General features: G+C 45.1%; 1 protein-coding gene across 1 annotated transcript; it reads left to right on the top strand.

Annotated features, from left to right (window-relative positions):
• On the top strand, positions 1 to 17,823 carry vwa5b1 (von Willebrand factor A domain containing 5B1; the record flags this gene model as incomplete). Its single annotated transcript, XM_079742352.1, is given in 24 exon segments — positions 1 to 139; positions 460 to 618; positions 880 to 1,099; positions 2,127 to 2,275; positions 3,069 to 3,200; positions 4,446 to 4,570; positions 5,993 to 6,169; positions 7,383 to 7,493; positions 7,850 to 8,052; positions 8,976 to 9,090; positions 9,353 to 9,376; positions 9,379 to 9,540; positions 9,849 to 10,056; positions 10,424 to 10,605; positions 11,272 to 11,539; positions 12,003 to 12,299; positions 13,345 to 13,482; positions 14,355 to 14,480; positions 14,869 to 14,937; positions 15,766 to 15,835; positions 16,532 to 16,655; positions 17,125 to 17,455; positions 17,497 to 17,561; positions 17,563 to 17,823. Coding segments are annotated over 24 exon segments (3,855 nt in total).
• Between the last annotated feature and the right edge of the window lie 3,406 nt (positions 17,824 to 21,229).

Raw genomic sequence — 21,229 nt, forward strand, 5'->3', positions numbered from 1 at the left:
ATGCCTGGACTCTTGAATAAGGAGAAATGGACCGCCCTGCCACTCAGTGTCTCGGACATCACTTCCTGTGTCAGAGGTTACACCTTGGCGATGACAGCCTCCATGACCTATGAAAATATCGAGGACCATGCCATTGAAGGTGAGTAATGGTTTCGAGTCTCCTTCTTGACACAAAAAAACATTTCACAAAAACATCAGTCAATTATATAATTTCAGCATATAGTCTGCAGATATTCGGTGGATATTTTGACGGTTTGCTTCTATTTTTCTGTCTTTTCAGACATACCCTGAATGTGAATCACCAAAAATGCAAAAATGGCACGTTTACCGTGACATTTCTGCCTCTCATAACTTATTACGAAAATGTCAGATAATGTCAGGCAAAATACATCTTTGTCTCCAATAAATTAAATGATGTCTTATTTACCACATCTCATATCCCATCACCTAACCATGCAGGCATCTTTATTTACCCGCTGGAAGAGAACTCCACAGTGGTGGGCTTCGAGGCTATGATATCCAGTCAGATCATAACACTGCAGATCAAAGACAAGGCCAAAATCGATGACTGTCAGCCGGATGTTTCCAGTGCTACTGGAACACCCCAGAGTGGCAGCGGTAAGAAACACAAGGACTAAACCCCATTGTGTTAAATGACACAACAGACTGCGTGTGTTGTTGTTGAGTTACAATGTAATCAGAGCTTTACCTGAGTCACTGTATTCACAAGCCTTCAGGAGAACAGCAGACAACTAGTGTTGCATTGGAAATGTGTCACATTCTTGACACATTTCCAATATATGTACTCCCCGTGCCTGTTCTTTGATTCTGTGGTTGACTGTTCTGGTCTCTTCTGTTGCTGGTCTGGCCTCACTGCAGGGCATGTGGTGATGGACGAGGACCTGGAGAGGACCGTGTTGGTGGTGAACCTGGGGGTGATCCCTCCCATGGAGACGGTCAGCATCCTGGTCAGCACCTCCTCCGAGCTGTCCACCCTGGCCGACGGGGGCATCCGGGTCTGCTCGCCCTCCGTCTGCACGCCCAAGGTTCAGAGGACGGTGAACGAGGAGCAGGGCCTGTCCCCGAACTTCACCAGAACGTGAGCGCAACCCCTGATTCAGTGTTAATCATGAAGAACCGACATCACTTCTGACGTGGAAAACAAATGTTTCGTCTTATGGAGTTAAAAACATTTGGTTAAAAAGTAATGATTTGACTGAGGAAGGGCGGAAAAAAGATTATACAATATATATAGCGATAACCCCCCCCCCCATCTCTTTTCCCTCCCTCCCTTTCTACTCCGTCTCTCTCTTCTTCCTCCCTCTCTGCTCCCTCCCTTTCTATATTTCTTCGCCATTGAGATGATAACTCGTTTCACTGTTTGTGAACGTGATTGACAGGGCAGATGGATTCCCCTGAACCAATCAGGGAAGAGATTGCCCTGATTGGTCAAAAATGAACCGATAGCGGTTTAAGATCTAGATTGTCTCATACGGAGACCAGCAGGCAGTCCAGAACAGATCCTCTCACAGGGCACTTCACTCACTAATAGCTAATAGCTTCTAATTGATTACCCTGATATAAATAGCTCTTAAATCGTCCCTACAGCAGCTTCAATAATACTAGTATATAGCTCTTAAATCATACCTACAGCCCCTTGAAGGTATTGAGTTGTCTAGCATTGAGAGCAGTTGTGTACTGGCCATCGGGTGTTCCGGGACAATTGCTGGGGGGGCCAACGCATCATTGGGCCGGTGGGTGGTCAAAAAATCCATACCAGTTTTACTGTTCCTGTCTGCTCTTTACCGGCTCTCTGTGTGTGCCCGTCATTCGGGGAGCGCATGAGAGCATGCTACGTGCTCACTGGCCAATCACAGTTACCTTAGTTAATGTGCGTTAACATTCTAGACCAGTGCAATAAGTAGCGTGCAGCCGTGAGATGCCCAACAAATGTCAGGAAAATGTCAAAAAGTGAAGGAGGGCCCGGAAAAATACAACGAAGAAAGGATGCAGCATTAGAGGCACAGGCCCCCAACAGTAACTGACTGTCATATATGCCCCCCCACCTCTTTGGGTGGTAATACTTGAATGACATATGGCTTGGTGTTGTGTTGTTCAACATACAGGAGAGAGAGGAGTACCACGGGCCATAATGAACAGACTCCCAGCTCAACCCAGCCGGGCCTGGTCTCGCTGCTCGAGGAGGAGTCCATCAACTCCATGGACTACCAGTTCAACTTCAACCTAGAGATCCGTGCTCCATACCTCCTGTCAGGTCAGAAGGTTCCTCTGCTGCATTAAGAACTTGACACTTCAGTGACTGCGGCATTCACAGCGTTGTTTTTCTTGGAATCACACCTTACCTATTCAGCGCTTACTTTTCAACAGTTACTTTTTAAATCGATGCCTTCTGATACATGATGCATTTGATTAACATATTGGTAATTATATATATATATATATATATATATATATATATATATATATATATATATATATATATATATATATATATATATATATATATATATATATATATATATATAATATATCCCACATGATTTTCACATTATTTTTTTTTTATTCAGGAATTGGTCTCTTTTTTGTTCGTTAAGGGTGCATCATCTGTTGTTATTAACAAATAGATTTAGTGAACACATTGTTCCCTTTTAATAAGCAATGATTTAATTAGTCTGAACTTCAAGTCTAGACCTATTTGTACTTCCAAAACATTTGAAGCCATTACGTATTGTTGTCTTAGCAGCTGGGGGAACAAATAAACATTAAGGTAGCACCTCCAGATGTTGTGTGCTGGAAGGCCTGCTGTTTTTAATTAGACTAGACCTATTAGAGCCACAGTTCCAGCTGTCGAACATTTTAAGCTGCCTGTTGCTTCCTCTTCTTCTTCTGTTTTATCATCTTCTTCTTCTTCTTCTTCTTCTTCTTCTTCTTCTTCTTCTTCTTCTTCTTCTTCTTCTTCTTCTACTGTTTTATTTATCTTCCTCTTCTGGTTTACTCCTCCTCATCATCATTTTCTTCTTCTTCCTCTGGTTTCTTCTTCCCCATAGGAGTGGAGAGCCCCTCTCATGCCATCCGGGCTGATGCAGATCCTCTGGCCCGCTCGGCGACCAGTGTGGTCATCACCCTGGCTGACAAGTACACTTACGACTGTCCCGTTGAAATCCTTATCTACCCCAGCGGTGCGTTAACAGCCTCGCCTGGGCATCCCTCCTCATCGCTTGCCCACTTACTCTTTCCCCTCCACTCTAAAGCACAATATTATCAAACAGTGTTTACCTCTTCCTCGCCAAACCCATAGAGAGGCAGCTAGGTGATTCATCTCTTTCTCTGTCCCCACCCCTCCCTCCTCCCCCCCACCCTCTGTTTCCTTGGACACTAGCTGTCCAGCTGATATTTAAGCCTGACATGGCCAGAGAAAACAAACTGCATCTCTGCCGTGTGGGTGTATAATATCCAGGCTTTTGATGATGATTTTCCCACCTCCCTCTAACAATATCAACCAAGTTGAGTTTGGAACACTATAACCCCAGAGGCAAGGTTGAAAAGCTGGGCTATAACTACCAAACAGACAGACAGAGGGGGCTTGTGTCTGCGCACAGGTCCTGATGCCAGTATACTGCAATTGAATTCCACCCAGCGGTGTACTTGGGCCTCAATCACGTCTCATCATGCATTGACCCATAGTGATGGGGAGAAAAGCAGGGACGAAACAGAGCCGCTTCGGCCTGCATATCAATGCACAGTGTTAGCCATCGTCTGTTACACGACTCAACTCAACAAAACTGGATTAGTATTCCTGGAGCGTTTAGGACGTAAGTCTCAGAGAAGCTTATTCGGTCAAGTCAAAGATTTCCGGAACGGAAATGTTATCTTGATCGAAACGATGCAACGCGCGCTATTACAAACGGATATTAAACTCTGTAGTGTCTCCGTAGCCGACACTCCCAGGAGATGTCCTTCTGCATGAACCGCGTACATGTATGGTCATGCATGTACAACGTTGCTATGATGCTTCCTGACAACCAGCTCTAAATAAACATCCCTTGTGTTACGTCGTCATGCCCCACTATGACAGTGTTTTTTCTCTTAATCACACCTTATCCAATCAGTTCTTGATGTTAACAATTTTTTCTTCCCTGACGTGTGAATTCTGATACACGATCCATACACATTCGCTCACTTTAATCGTCCATATCGGTGATGTTCTCCTCCCTTCACTGTGTACATATATGAGTATGGGCAACTCTGTGCTACTAGAGTTGCTGCTATGCTTCCCGAAAAAACAGCCCTCGGTTGCCTCGAAGCGCAATTACCAGCCGCCGTCCATCTTCATCATGACAGTTATTGTTGCTAGCCTGTTGAGATAGGCTGAGGGAATGTCTGTGTCATGTAACCGTGCCCCCCCCCTCCCCTGTCCCACACAGAGCCCCACTTCCCTCACGTCCTCATCGAGGACGGAGACATGACCCAGGAGGAGTATGACGAGCACCTGCAGGGCAGGAGCGACTTCATTAAGGCCACCAAGAAGGACCCCAGCGACGACAAGAAGGTGTGGGTGTGTGTGTGTGTGTGTGTGTGTGTGTGTGAGTGGGGGGTTGGGGCTGGTTATGTGGGCAAGTTTGTGGCCTAGTATGGGTGGGTGGAATTTCAAGGGCTTTTTATCAAATTCTTCTAATATCGAATTTTTTTAATGAGGAAAAGGAAAACAATAACTATGTAAAACACCTTATGCCCAATGCAGTTAACAAAAACCTTAACCATGAAATTATGTGATATGAAATTGGTTTCTATGGAAACTCACCAGGAGCTCGGAGCCTACCAGGTATCCCTTGTGTAGGCACCGTACATAACGTTGCATTTATTTAGCTGACGCTTCTCACGACAAGATAGCCGTCACATATCACAGAGGGATTAATCCACTACACATCTACCGAATATCTTGTCAAGAAAACAAAATATGTTAATGCACATCTTAAAAGTCAGCCCATTAACTCAGTCTTGGAAAGATTCAGGATTGTAGGGGTGGACAGTTACCCACCCCCTCTCTGCTTTGTGTAGTTTATACTACCTCAAAGTCCGAAACACGGTAGCCTCATGGTGCGTTTTAGTATTCTCTGCGAACCGACTCGGACCTCGGATGTGACGTCACGCCCACACTTCAAGCGTTTTATTATGTTTTGCAAGGTCGTTGGAGAAAAACATTGGACGCCACCCGGAAAGCTGTTGTCGCGGTAGCATTGGCAGAGTACCAGGCGCTCCAGAATAAGTAGGCTATAGGCCATAGGCAGAGATACGGACGCAGTAAGGTATTGCAGTTATACAAGTGATTGAAATTGCCATTTAAACCACCAGTTCATACGTCAAGTCACACTGGGCGCAGCCATCTTGAATTCTGTCTCGGAATCCTTGCTTGGCCTCCTCTGAGTTCATCCAAGCAAGCAAGTTCGCCGTCCGAGGAAAAGGGGCGTGTTCATGCGTGTCGCTAGACAACGTCCTCGGACCTCTGAGACGGATGGATAATAAAACGCACCATCATTCAGCTGCAAAATTATTGAAATGTTGGCGGCCATGTTTGGTCACGCTAGTGTATGCTAATAGTTACCATGTGGCTAACTAGCGGGAAGAGGGAAAATGGTCTCCTACCGTTAAATTGGCTTGAAGGAATAGGAGGAGATCGATCAACTGAAATGACCTGATATCGCAACGGATTTCATGGAACATAATTTTCTGATGCTTACTGTTGATAAGAATTTCTGTGTCGATCTCTTTAAGTGTTATTGTTCTGCCTTGAAAGGCATTTAAGGCACCCTAAGATGTTACCCCGAATAACGGTTTCAGTCTGCACGTTCATTACAATCATGCAATTAATTTAAAATGCATTGAAACTGCATCGGAGGCACAAACTAGGATTTGCCGCATGTGTTTCAGCCCTGGGAAATTCTGTTCTAGCGGCTCTGTTGATCTTTCGCAGGTAGATGTCATTCACAAGCGTCTTCACAAGGACATACTCCACAACCCGGTGGTGATGCTGAACTTCTGCCCTGATCTCAAGTTACTCAGCTCAGACCTGAGGAAGGTGCATGGAGAGTTTATCTTCCTCATCGACCGTAGTGGCAGCATGAGTGGAATAAGCATCAATCGTGTGAAGGTATGAGGAAGTATTTTAACCCTGTTTTGCATCATGTTGGTTTATTATTAATATGAGTACAGTGTTAAAATACTGGTAGGTGATTAATTTGCCATAAACATGCATTTAGTGCTGAATTATTTGATGAACTGTATTTGAATGTATTAAATGTATTGAATAGTTGATTAATAGTTTATTCGAGAAACTGTATAAATTCATTGATTGGTTTGATGATCAACTAATGGTTTTATGTAGAGCAAAGATTCCAAATATTAGCTGCTTATGTCTCGAATGCACATGCCAAGGGAATTTAATGATAAATAAATATATGTAAATCACTGATGGCCTAAAGCATACGTGTTGGCCTGTGAGAAGTACATGTGTTTGACTGACTCTAAAGAGACATGACCATGCTTCATCTAAAACGCCTCTGGTGTTCCATTTATTAGGTTTAGAAAAAAGAGTCACTGTAGACGATCAGGGCTTTCAACTCCTATATTTTAAAGAGCCTGTCGGTAAGTGATTGGTCTTGCTTCAATGCACTTGTGAAAAGCTAGCCCTGGCTTATAGGCTGACCACTTTACACTCATTTGAGTCTCATGTGCCTGGCTTTTGTATGGTATGTCTCGTACCTTACAATCCCTTGTCTGGGTGTAAAGTGAAAGTCTGCCTGTGGCAAGGCCAAGTGTGTGTGTGTGTGTGTCTCTCTCTCTCTCTCTCTCTCTCTCTCTCTCTCTCTCTCTCTCTCTCTCTCTCTCTCTCTCTCTCTCTCTCTCTCTCTCTCTCTCTCTCTCTCTCTCTCTCTCTCTCCTTTTCCTTTGTTCCTTCCTAACTACTTATAATTACTACTACTTAACCACCCCAATCTACTTTAATCTGATTCTTTGTAAAAAAAATCGCAGATAGATATTGTTACAATTATATTGCAATATTTCCAAGTGTTTGGCTTTAAAACAAAATCGTATATCCTTCTTCTTCTTTTTCTTCTTCTTGTTCTTCTTGTTCTTCTTGTTCTTCTTCTTCATGAGAATCAACGATTCTGTTGTTTAGGAAATCCAGCAAAGTCTCGACGAGCTTGCCATTGATCTGCATTTATTCAGCAGCACACCTCAGAAAGGGCCGTCTGTGAGGGAGGGAGAGACGTGTCTGAGGCATCAAATGGCGACTGACCTCTTCATGTCCTCTTCCTCCCACTGTTCTTGGCCGTGGCTCTGCTTTGTGTCCCTCTATAAAGGACGCCATGATGGTGATACTGAAGAGCCTCATGCCCGGCTGCCTCTTCAACATCCTGGGCTTCGGCTCCACGTTCAGAGCCCTGTTCAGCACCAGTCAGAACTACCAGGAGGTAAACAACAGCAACAACAACAACAACATCATCCTGTCCGTGACAGACGCACTGCTGTGTGTTACTGTTCCACCTTCATCACCTCCCTCCTTCATCTTCTATTGTGATGGAGGTAAAAAAAGGAGAACAGATGTTTTTCCATTAGCTTTTTTATAAAGCGACAAACCTAACAACACATGTATTAGTACCCACAGTTCGAAGGTCTTGCACCAGAACATTGCTGAGTGAAACAGGGTTCGTGTGTCACACATGTGCACGGCTCTCGCCTCTATTAGCTCAAATGATGAAAAGAAAAACATTGTATCCATTGTATAATGTGCTTGTTTGTCTCTGGCTGCTCTCATGGCGCCGGCTAGGACACGCTGGCCCTGGCTTGTGAGTACATCAAGAGGGTGAGGGCGGACATGGGCGGGACCAACCTCCTGGCCCCGCTCCACTGGGCCCTGAGGCAGCCCCTTCAGAGCGGCCACCCCCGGCTGCTCTTCCTGCTGACCGACGGCGCGGTCAGCAACACAGGCAGGGTCATCGAGCTGGTGCGCAGCCACGCGCGCTACGCCCGGTAGGTCATCATCATCGCCATACACACAACCACGCCTCGCTGGTACATGCCCTGTGGTCCCACATGACGACCGCTAGCTGCTGGTGTCGAAAGAACACTGGTTGAAGTTGTGTTTTAGGAGAAAAGCATTTTCTATTCTTTGATATAGAACATGCAAATAGAAAATCGTACGTTGACACGCACAGTTAAATCCGGTGTATTAATTAGGAGTTAACTGCAGCAGCTTATTATTTAGAAGGCAATCCTTTCGCTGATAAACAGAACAGAGTCAGAAGAGCTGTTCAGTGCAGAATCTCTAGCCCTTGGAGATGTTTTGACTTAAAGTCAATGACTGTATTATAAAGAGTATATATTACAGTCTTTAGAAAGAACCAAAATATAATAAATTATTATCTACAATCTTTAAAAACAAATGTGAATGTCTCATTGAAATATATTAGTAAAGTCTAGGGGGCCGCACTGAGAAGAGGCGATTGCTGGTTGTTCATGAAATGGCTCATCCATATTTACCATAGGGTTTGGGATTAACACATGCAATTACCCAATTTAAGGCAGGGGAGTATCATACCAATAATATATAATCCAGACTTCTAACCCGGTGAGCTCTGTGTTGTAGAGACTGCCACAGAGACACTCAATTCATGGTCATCCAACAATCTTCCAACAGAGCTAAATGTGTGTGTGTGTGTGTGTGTGTGTGTGTGTGTGTGTGTGTGTGTGTGTGTGTGTGTGTGTGTGTGTGTGTGTGTGTGTGTGTGTGTGTGTGTGTGTGTGTGTGTGTGTGTGTGTGTGTCTACCTTTGTGTGTGTGTGAGTGTGTGTTTATCTGTATTTGCGCGTGTGTGTGTGTGTGTGTGTGTGTGTGGTGTGTTTATCTGTATTTGCCTGTGTGTGTATATGCATTTGCCTGTGTGCATGTGTCAGGTGTCATACGTTTGGCATCGGTCAGGGCGCGTGCAGAAGGCTGCTTCAGGGACTGGCGACAGTCTCCAAAGGAACGGCCGAGTTCTTGGCAGAGGGGGAGCGCCTTCAGCCCAAGGTACTCAATATGGCATCTTATCCCACGTTGACACCCAGCCATTTAGCTCTGAAAAGAGCTAAATGACGGGCCGTCAACGCTAACTATTAGCTAATTGCTTTGGCAAGGAAATCATGACTTAAATGCAAGGGTTTTGTATTGTCCATTTGTAAGCCTTCACTTTTGTTTTGTCCATTCACTTTAATTGTCGTTTAAATGGATCAAATGCATGACCCAGAAGATGAGTTTCTCAGGGGTTTCTATTTCCCCCTCTCCCCATCAGATGATCAAGTCCCTGAAGAGAACATGATGTCCCCAGTGCTCAGCGACATCGCCATCGAGTGGCTGTTCCCCGAGACCAAGGAAGTGTTGCTTTCCCCCGTGGGCAGCTCCTTCCTGTTTCCTGGAGACCGGCTGATTGGCTACAGCGTGGTCTGCGACACCACACGTTACCATCCCAACCCAAACTCAGTTAGTACATGTACTACACTGGACCTACGGAACATGAGTATCCCTATGGATATGGATATGAATATGAATATGACTACTATAATGATGATGATGGTGGAGACGGTGATGGTGGTAAATGTAGAGATGGAGGTAGTGTTGGTTGAGTTGAAGGTGGTGATGGTAAATGTAGTGATGGATGTGGATATTATTATTATCATTATTGGAAGCGTGTGTCTGTGTGTGTAAGTGGATCATTAGCTCCATTAGATCCTTTCAAAGCCCTTTCTAGTTTTTCCTCCCTCTTCTTCCATCTCCACCGACAACCCCAGGACAAGAGGAGGCGCTACAGCATGCTGCGCTCCAACGAGTCGGCCAGCTCCGTGTTCTTCCACTCCCAGGACGAGGAGCCGTGGCGGTCCTCAGAGAGCGACGCCCAGGGAGTCCAGACGGCCGAGACGGCCTCCAGCTCTCCCTTCTCCCCCTTCCAGGACTCCATGTCAGAGAGCTGCCCCGTGTCCACGCAGCAAGACACCCCCGGTAAGACACAAGCACAGGGGCCTGCCCAGGTGGGGGCAAGCCCCCACAAGCACAAAAATAAAAAATAAATAATCATTTAGCAAACTCAAGTGCCCCCCCATAATCAATTCAATAGGATTTGAACCTTGAAAAAATCGAAGCATGATAGTTGCAGGAAGTTGGACAACACAGAACTAAACTAATGTTGTGAGATGCAGTCTACATTAATAGCGGTGGAGTATTGCCCTGTTGTCATTGGGTGCTTCTCCCCAGCCACAGCTATGATATGAGCGTTGAGGTCATGACCCTGCTGGTTACCTACATTTCTATTATTATTGTTTCTATTATTAAGTGTTTGCCTATTGATTGGTTTTGTATTGTTCTGAAGCGTCGAGGAGGCGCGCATACAGCACCAACCAGATAGTGGATTTCAACCCAGCCAAGAAGGTGTACACACCCAGCGACCCCAGCTCCGTGGTGGGGAAGAACCCCCTGAGGAGAGCCAAAGCCCAGGAGCTGGTGGGCCAGACCAGCCCGGACTACGGCACCCAGTGGAAAGACGACTACCAGGTTGTAGCCCTGAAAGCCGAATGGAATATGCTTTTAGAGTCTGAGATTTAGAGTTGATGATTAGATTGCCCGTGTTGCTAAAAAATCATGTTATCGATATTAAAACGAATACCCGGAAAGCCACTGGAAATTAGAACTTCTATGCCTAATCTTATGAATTCATCATGTTACATTTTATCTGCTGCATACAGAAGCACATAATGCCAAGCTTGTGGCAAGAACAACAATAGGATGTTATCCAAGCCATCTGATGCTGGCCTGGCTGGAGTGTAATCAGGAATAATAAAGAGGAATGCACACACTACCGTTAAGGCCCGGGGAAATCAAATAAACAACAATTAAGCTGCCATGTTGCTGTGGGAGTGTGTCTCAATTTAATCAAGGTAAATACAGCGGTCCCTGAGAAAAATAATGCAGCTCCTGAACCACATATATAAGGACCACAGTTGTTCGGGGGAAGGTTCAAGTCTGTTGTTGAGCCGATGTCTTTGTGTTATGACGGCTGCGTTTGTAAATCAGAGAACCTTCAAGGCTTCGTGACAATATTTCATAAGCCAGAGCATCCATAAATGAAAGCTCCTGCAAAATGCATGGATTCATCAGGATGGTATCTATGAAATATAAATAATTCAATAATACTCGTATAACATCTTGAATCTCAACCAGTCCCAGCTGGAGAGCCTGTGCGCCACAGCCCCCAGAGTGCGCCCTGCCGGCTGCCCTAGGGGTCCCTCCCAGCAGGAGGCCGACGCAGACCCCCAGACCCAGACCCATGCCCATACCCTCCAGGCCCAGGAAGACCCTCTGGCGGTGGGGAGCAGCGTGGCGGCCGGGCCCCCTGCACCGGTAGCAGCAGCAGGCCTGGCCAACCAGGGGACGGACGGCTCCAGGTCCTCCACTGACAGCCCATCTGTCGGCAGCCTCGGAGATGCAGGTGAGAGCGCTGCTAGGAGACCGCTCTCTGCTGCCTCCGGGGGGATGGGATGATAGCATGAGCCGCTGTGAAGCGTTTTTCAATCTTTTACAAATTAATTGAAAAGCCATCTTTTCACATTCACTTCCCGTCTGGGATTACCCTCTTATCTTATCTGAAAGATGTCACAGGGACATGACTTAATTTCTGTGATCTGAATTAAGTCTGTGATCTGTACTAGTTTAATAAAGTCGTATTAAACCAATAGTTTAGAGCGCTTCATACATTACTTTTTATTAGAGAAAAACATTCCCTCCCACTTTTAATATCAAAGTAGCACTAATGAACTGGGTGACGTGAAAGGTCAAACAACGAACCCGGGAACAAAGCTTGCTTACGAGACGCCGAGCTGAGAAGAAGTCAAAGAACCCGAGACGCCCTTTGTAATCCGGAGATTAAACACCCCGCTCGGTGGCCTTTCCAGACGCCTACGCGCACCAGCTGTGCGAGGTGGAGACCCCCCAGGACGGCCTGTGCCCTCCCCTGCCCGCCTGCGTCCCGCCGGAGAAGGGGGACTGCAAGGCGGTGGTGACGGGCCTGCTGTGTGGCCAGCCGGTGAGGTGGGAGGTGGTGTTCGACATCAAGCCCTACCTGAACGGCCGCGAGCGCGAGGAGAAGGTCCACGAGGACCTGTGGAACGAGACCTTCCACCACCTGGCGGGGCGATCCATCCTGAGGAACTTTGAGCACATGGCCGAGAAGAAATGCGAGATTGAGCATGGTGAGCATGATGGTGTGTGTACCATATCTGTTGATGGGATGGTGCATTGTGTATATGCTCAGTATATGTCTTTATGACGGTGTGTGTAGCATATCTGTTGATGTGATGGGGCATTGTGTATATGCTCAGTGTATGTCTTTACGACAGTGTGTGTAGCACATCTGTTGATGTGATGGTGCATTGTGTATATGCTCAGTGTATGTCTTTATGATGGTGTGTGTACCATATCTGTTGATGTGATGGGGCATTGTGTATATGTTCAGTTTTTGTCTTGATAATGGTGTATGTATCGTATCTGTTGATACCTTGGTGCACAGTGTTTATGTTCAGTGTTTGTCTTTATGATGGTGTATGCACCATATCTGTTGATGGTGCACAGTGTATATGTGTACAGTGTTTGTCTTTATGATGGTGTATGTACCGTATCTGTTGATGTGACGGTGCATAGTGTATATGTTCAGTGTTTGTTTTTATGATGGTGCACAGTGTATATATTTTTTTCAGTTTATGTCTTTATGACGTTGTGTGTACATACAGTATATGTCTTTGTGAAGGTGCATGAACTGTTTTTATCTTCACAACGTTGTGTTTACAATATGTATGTCTTTATGATGGTGTCTGATGGCTACAAATCCAACATTTACAACACGTTCAACGCCATCCAACAGATATCTCCTTGACAACGCAGATATATGCCCAAAGCGCAGCAGAATGCGCTTTGGGCATAGAATAATATACAATATTTATAAATATATATATATATATTAATGAAAATAACAAGTCAAATCTAACACTGTTAACTGTGGTAAAAACGCAATAAACCACTCCACTGTTATTGGTAATAATATACTTTCCCAGTCATAAGCCACAGTGCCTTATTTTACAATAACAGAAGACCCCACCGTTGTTTATTCTTTATATTGTAATAAAAATTGTTATAAAAGCTGGATATATCTAGTCTAGCCAGAGACCGTATAAGGTTGACTATGTGCCTCGTGTGCATGTTGACATTGTGATGTTTTGTGTGTGTGTTCCTTCTACGCAGGTTCAGGGAGACGCTACCAACTGTACGCCATTCACACCAGCAAGGCCTGCAATATACTGAGCAAATACACTGCATTTGTCCCTGTGGATCTGGACACTAATGAGTATTTGGAGACATCCATTGAGTATATAAACACTTGTAAGTCTTCCCTATTGATGAAACGTATTGAATTTTGAATCCCGTGGACAAAGCCCAGCTTTCATTGAGTGGAAAAGGTCAGGGTCCCTGGCAATTTTGGTTTTGTAAATATGAAGGCCCACAAGCAGATATTGCGCAATGACAATCCAGAGACATATAGCATTTCGCTTTTTATTGTTGTTTTTTTGAAAAACAACATAAACAAACAGGTAGCACATAACAATAGTTAACAATGAACTGACATTAGTTAATACAGTAATAAGCATTAACATTAACTGATGGTGTTCATGTTAATTAATTCTTATTTAATAGGGTTTGGTCAACCCTAACCCTAACCCCCCTAAGGGTTAAACCCCAAAGGGTTAGGTTAATGAACTGTTAGTTACATGTTAGTCAATGCATATTACTCTGGCTAGTGTTAATGAGTTTTTAACGTTTCCTACAAACTCATCGTGAATAAAAAAAACACAGCATACACACAAACACAACATACACAAACACAACAACACAATCTGGACCCTGGAAGCTTATGACAGATGGGCTTTGTCCGCCCACTTTCTTTATTTTATTTTCTATCAACAAATACAAAGAAATTGAAATATATTCATCTTAAGGGATCTTAGAGGAGCACAACCCCACACTCAAACAGATGGCCCTGCAGGAACTATAAAAATAATCATTCTCTAGTTGTAGCTTTCCTTTTCACGCTGGAAGGGAGATATGACAGTCTTTCACACATTCAGACAGATACGATATTTTTTGGTCGTTGGGGTGATACCGATGTCGGTAAAATGGGTCTGTGTGCTTGCATTTAAAATAAAATGTCAAATGAAAAAAAAAACGACAACAAAAGGCTGAATTGGTTGTTGCAGGTGACGGAGCCAGGCCGGGCTCCCACTCCAGCTCGCGCAGAAGGAAGAGAGGCTACTCAGTGGGGCTGGGCCGCTCCCAGTCAGGCTGCATGTCGGAGGAGATGGACGAGGCGCTGCTGCCCAACAGTAAGACCCGCCACCCTCCCCGTGTTCCCACTAGCGGCTTCCTGTCTCCCCTTTCCTTCATGTGAAACAGGAAGAGAGGCGGGAACGCGTGTTCTCACGGGGACAATAAAATCGATCTGCGCGAGACCGACCTAACCTGAGTGCTGGTTGTGAGATGTTTCAACTTTAGTGGTAATCACTATTTTCCGCGAGGCTTCGGTAGTAGCATAGCAACAGAGGCACACGCTGGAGAGGCAGCGACGTTCCTGCTGTGCACCAAAATACCCAAAGATGTTTGCTGCCCCAAATCAATCCTGCCCTTTTAACCAACGAGGCTGTTTCTTTCATTTTTGTTATGGTCTTCAGTTTAGCCCATGTCGTGTCTTTAATCACTATTCTGATTTGTTAGGTGAAGATGGAGCGTCTCCATGCAGCACCCCGTCATCGGCCGGCTGGGAGAGCTGCAGCTTCACAGAGAGTGAGTGGAACCGTCCGACCCTGGATGTGTGAGCAGTTCCCCAGGCCTCTGCCCTTCTGCTGTCTGTCTGTCTGTCTGTCTGTCTGTCTGTCTGTCTGTCTGTCTGTCTGTCTGTCTGTCTGTCTGAAACAGAGCTGTCCCCAACAACCCATTCTTGAGTATGGGTTGTGTTGTCTCCCGTCAGAGATCACATCCCATAGTATGGGTTGTGTTGTCACCTGTCAGAGATCACATCCCATAGTATGGATTGTGTGGTATCCAGCCAGAGATCACATCCCGTAGTATGGGTTGTGCGGTCTCCTCTCAGAGATCACATCCCATAGTATGGGTTGTGTTGTCTCCTGTCAGAGGTCACATCCCGTAGAGAGTGATGTAAATTATTTTAGTCAATGCTATTTCTGATGACATGTTTCAAGCTAACCACAGTTACGAATGGTTTCTTCACCACGTAATGGACAACACCATATAAGGTTTTAATGATAAGTTAAAGACTACAAACATAGCCACTTTGCCATTTCTGTTTAAGCCAAGACAGACCAAAGGTTTACCTGGGTAAATTAGAACATGTTGGCGTGGCCTATTTACCGTTCCGCCCACTACCTATATAACTGTTTGTTTACCTGTGTACGCCAGATGCTTCATGAACATGCTCCAGAACGCAAGCCCTTTTACCTTGTGTCTCTGTTAGAATAAACCACGTTGTTGAACATTTACCACTCTCCGAGTCATACCTAGCGCGAGACCACCATACCACAAAGGATCGAATTAGTTTTACTTCAAGAGCTAAATTGATGCAACTTTGTCTCCCTGTGTGTCTCTGCCCCCAAGCCTCCCAGAGGAGTCCCTCTGTGACCTCCGACCAATCACAAAGGTCCGTCGAGAGCCTTTTCTCTGCCAGGTGGGTGATGCCTGGAAGTGCTGCTGCTTCACACACACAACCATACACACACAAAAATACATACACACATACACACACACACACACACACGTATGCACACACAAACACACATGCACACACACACACACACACACACACACACACACACACACACACACACACACACACACACACACACACATTCGACACACAATGCAAACCCCCCTTCATCTAACCCCTACCTGCTCCTTTATGACAGGTATCTATACTGTTGAACCCCTACCTGCTCCATCAAGACCTTTATCTATACCGTGGCACCTCTACCTGTTCCTTAATGACCTGTCTCTGTACTGTACACCTACCTTCTTCTTCATAACCTGTATCTAAATTCACTGTCTAACCCCCTACCTATTTGTTCATAACCTGTATCTGAATTCACTGTCTAACCCCCTACCTATTTTTTCATAACCTGTATCTGAATTCACTGTCCAACCCCCTACCTATTTGTTCATAACCTGTATCTGAATTCCCTGGTAGTTGCTTGGGATGTCTGCTTAATATGCAAGGAAGTTTGCGCAGACCTTTGACACCTTTTGCGAATTTTCATGCAGTAACACCTTATGGAGTATCTCCCTGCCCTTTCTCTCTCCTTTCCTTCTCTTCACATTCTCTCTCTCTCTCTCTCTCTCTCTCTCTCTCTCTCTCTCCTCCAATTAGACTGACGCTCAGCAGGACCCGTCTCCTGACCCGGGCAGCCAGGGGCTTCATGTGTCGCTCAAACAGCAAGATGGGTGACTCAGCCGGGGAGAGCGACAACAAGAACAAAGACTACATTCCTGTGGTGAGTCCACAGGTCAAATCACTGCCTCGAGCAATCATCACGTGACGCGCCTCCGGTCAATGCCTCTGTCCTCCTATGGAGCTGAACCATACGGCTTTGCCGGAGGCTTTTATTCCTTTCTATGCTCAAAGACTTGTGTTTAGTTCAAAGCCCTGAAGCTCCGTCTGGTGGCTGGCTGGCATAACACTCAACCTAGCGTTCAGCTCTGTTCTGATGATGATTGTCTCACCGAAAGCAGCAGTGATGCGTCACTTCATACGGTCACCCTTCACTCAGCCTTTTACCAGCGGCGGTCGTACGTCTCAATCTAATGACCCATTGTGATTCGCTTGTGTGAATCTATTTAAAGCAGCTATTAAAATGTGTACCTCGGGGCTAACAGATAGGACTCTAGGGAAGCCGTCAGACACAGTGGGCTGAGCGCTTGGATGACTCACACTAGAGACGTCTTCTTCTTCTTCCCCCCCAGGTGTCGTTGCAGATGGCGTGCGGGGCGTTCCCCCTGGACGCTGCCCTCTGCGACGCCATCAGCGTGCCCATGGACAAGCTCAAGTGGACCTCCCCGTTCTCCAGCCACCGAGCCAGCCTGGGCCCCCACCTCTCTCACTCGGCCCCCCGGCACATCCCAAAGAGTGCGGGAAGCGACGGAGGCGGCTGCCGAGCCGGGGGCGCCCTCCAACCCCCGCACCACCTCCACCAGGACCAGCACCGGCAGCCACAGACCGGGGTGCCGTGGCCCAGCAGCAGCGGCCCCAGCGCGGATGCCGCTCCCGCCTCCCTGGAAGTCGGCCTGTCCTCAGGCTCCTCCCCCCCCAAGCCAGCCCTCGCCTCGCCCCCGCAGACGGACAGCGGGCGCGGCTCGGAGACGGAGAGCCAGGAGGCGGTGGCGGAGGCGGCGGGGCCCCTCCAGCGGCTCCAGGAGGTGGAGAACATGGTGTGGGCCACGGCGGTGGCGCTGGCCTGGCTGGAGCACAGCTCGGCTGGCTACTTCATCGAGTGGGAGCTGGTGGCGGCCAAGGCCAGCATGTGGCTGAGCGACCAGCGCATCCCAGAGGGGCGGGACTTAGCCTCGGTCAAGGCCGCAGCCAATCAACTCTTCATCATCCTCAGACACTGGGACGAGAACCTGCAGCTCAATATGCTGTGTTACAACCCCAACAGTGTCTGAGACCGAGCAGACTGATACTATGCTAAGTGTGGTGTCTGAGTGTTTTGGAAGTGTTTTTCAAGGCTCCCCTCCAGAGTCTGGGTGTGTCATTGCAGTCATGGGCGTTGTGCAATGTGGTCTTCTTATTTTTGTTGAACATCCCATGAGAAAGTATCACTTTTTGTTTTCCCAGATATTAAGTAGCACCGTATGCTAGAGATTACCAAGGGGGTTTCACATGCTGTAGCAGGATCCTGGCTAGCGGGGGGGGGGATGGAACTGGAACTGTGCCGGAGAACCCAGGATTGTTATTAGGGAAAATAGCAAAGATCATGTAACACTCTAAACACCACTGACCATGAAACATTTGAGACGTAAAATAAATAAATGTCTAGTTTTCATCACATTGATGTCTCACACTGGATATTCTTAAACAATTCCTGGAGAACGTTCATTTAAACTTTTCTCATCCAAATATTTTTGTGTGTGATTATTGTAATCTTATATATATTGTATTGTGACAAATTGATTGATGCCATTTGGAAAGTATGTCAAACTAACCTGCAAGCCATGCTACTAGTGAATATTCTCACTATTGTACAATGTGTTGGCACCAGAAACAGTAAAATATGCAATTGTCAGCATGGCCTTCATCACTATGGGATATTAATGCTTGACCTGTTTGCATAGCATTTTTATTGTTTATCGCCTAATACTTATTTTTTTATGTTTGAGACTTTAAACACTATACAAATCAGAGCAGCTTTAAAAGACATATCCAAGACTGTTGATAATTACATATTAAATCGACTAAATTGAAATCAATAAACCAATATGAATCTTGTTTTCCCAAAGATGATGTGGGAAAACAATGCATGTTTGTCATAAAAAGAGGAACTTAGTGTTTTGGTGTAGGTCTGAGGAGACAATAAGAATCAGAATGGGGGCCTGACCGCCCCCAGTCACCCCCAGACATCAGCCACAAGTGCCTCAAACAAAGGTTCACTCCAAACGTTCCCAGAAGATGTGCAAGCGACTTTTTATGTTGATATGAATCTACTCTAAATTCTAATGTATATTTGGTTTGATATAGATACATTCCTTTTGCTCATCTGCAATGTCATTTTGGTTGATTCTGTATTCTATTCTGATATTTGTGTTGTTTTTTCAACTGAAGCTGTTTCAGTGTCGTTGAGTAGGCTAATTTAGGTCCTTTCTGTCCGACTGTGTTGTTTTTGACTCAGGTTTATTATTTATCCACTCGGGGGTTGCTTGTGTTCTGCATGAGAATAACTAACTGTTCATGTACCGATGTTGCCAAATGTCAAGTGACTGAAATGACTCGTCCTGCGCTGTGCTCTCCCAGAGGAGCGGTGGTCACACAATCATATCGTAGTGCTGAAATGCGGTGATACGTCCAGCTGTAATTGTGATGACTCGTACTTCTGACACGCCGTTGGGGCTCAGTTAACAGTGCAGTATATATTTTGTTAGGTGGCTACATGTGTCTTAAAAAAAATGAAAAAAAGATTGTTGAATGTTTGAGACTCTTGAAAGCTGCCTTAACAAAAGGCCAATGCTACTGCAGGTGCATGAAATAAAATCTCTCCACACCAGATGTGCATCATTCTTTTTTTATTTGATTTGTATTTTTGTACATTGTATTTGTGATCTATGGTATTGATACTCTATTATATCTGCAGATATATTCTGATATGTTTTAGGCCTAAAGGCTTAGGACAGGTATATATATATGGAGTCTAACATTCTGATGTAATATATTTGTCAGAATTGCACCTAATTTTATAGTTAACTACAGGGCAAATGTACACATGCTGAATACGATGATGGGTGAAACTGGCTGTTTAAACGTGTCCACTATATCAGAGAGTGTAGGAGTTCAGCATGGAAATGGAATGAAAGGAAAACAGGACGTTCTCTAAGTGACTGCTCACTAAAGTGTTCACTGCCAGACCATCTTGAATCCTCGCGTGAGGGAGAGGAGCAACACTCCACCTCCACCTGTTGTGACGTCATGCTCTGAAGAGCGACCGCCTACTTGAATTTAACAATCTCCTTTCAAATTGAAGAGAGAGGCATGTTTTCACATTGCATTCTTTCCCCTAGCAACCATTCAAATGTATTCTGCCTTCATTTGTATTTTATTTTATCCTTAAAGAAATGATTTACCAGAAAAAAGCCTTTTGTCTAACGAGTACATTGCTTCCTATAAAACAAATCTATTTATTTTCTTCAAGGGTATGTTGTTGCTAGGTTACGGCCTCCATAGCATTTGCAAGATGTCATGTAGGCTACAGTTAATATGACATTGTTCTGCTTCTTACATCTAACAGTGATTAAACATAACATTAAACAGTTTTTTTTATCATTAAACAAAGAGCAGTGGTTCTATTTAAGGCTATGAGTCATCTTAAAAAGGAAACCTAGAAAAATGTGGTAACTAATTGATTTAATAAACCCAGTGCACTCAAGCTTTTTGTGAAAATGATAATTTGTTCATAGCCACAAAACGACTAAACAGTAATTGTATATGTTTTATAATTCAAGAATTTATTGAATTACACACACACAAATAATTGTTGTCTGTGTGAGTGGGTGGGTGGGTGTGTCTGTTCTTGTGAATATCTTCCATAGCCCTTGTAAATCATTTCAAATCAAACCGGCTTGACAATGGAGAGCATGTCTTTCATGATGCACACACAGAGTCGAGTGAGAAAAATAACCAAAAGCGACACACGAGGCAAGACTGGATGCAAGCCTTTATGTTTCCATGGTGTTGTAGGGGCTGCTTCTCTGTTGAGCTAATAGCCTGTAAAAGCCTCTGAAAAGGTGGTGGTGGTGGTGGTGGTGGGGCCGGGTGGCTGAAGCATGTGCTCAGACCTTTCATCCCTGTAACATATCCCGACACCCTTTGGCAGTATTCTATCAATGTTGATGAGTAGGTAAAGCAATCAATCAGGCAGGGAAATGGTGTGGGTTGCGAGGGCAGAGTTGTGTCTAGAGAAAATTAACCTGGTGTTACATCATCCAGTGTCCTAAAACAAACCTCAATCCTGCTTTTGTTAGACTCGATATCTTGGGAGGTTTCAAGATGTTAACTTTATTTAATAACTAATTGCTTCTGGATTTCCAGATGTTTATTAGCAATGCATGTTTTCCTGTCAAAGGCACATACTATATTATGAGTATTATGATTTCAATAATGATCTTGCCTTTACGGATGTATTCAAGTGAGGGCCAATCTATTGCAGGGCCACAGCTGTCACTTGGAGATTAATCAGAGGAAGGCTTTGTCCAGCATTGAGGTTTTTATAGAAAGAGTTGACCAAGATACAATATTCAATGAAAACACTTCAGACAACTCTTTTCTTTGGTCAGTTTTATTGAACATGGAAAATGGGATTTA

This window comes from Pollachius pollachius (genome assembly GCF_949987615.1).
Source record: "Pollachius pollachius genome assembly, chromosome: 8".
NCBI classification, from domain to species: domain Eukaryota; kingdom Metazoa; phylum Chordata; class Actinopteri; order Gadiformes; family Gadidae; genus Pollachius; species Pollachius pollachius.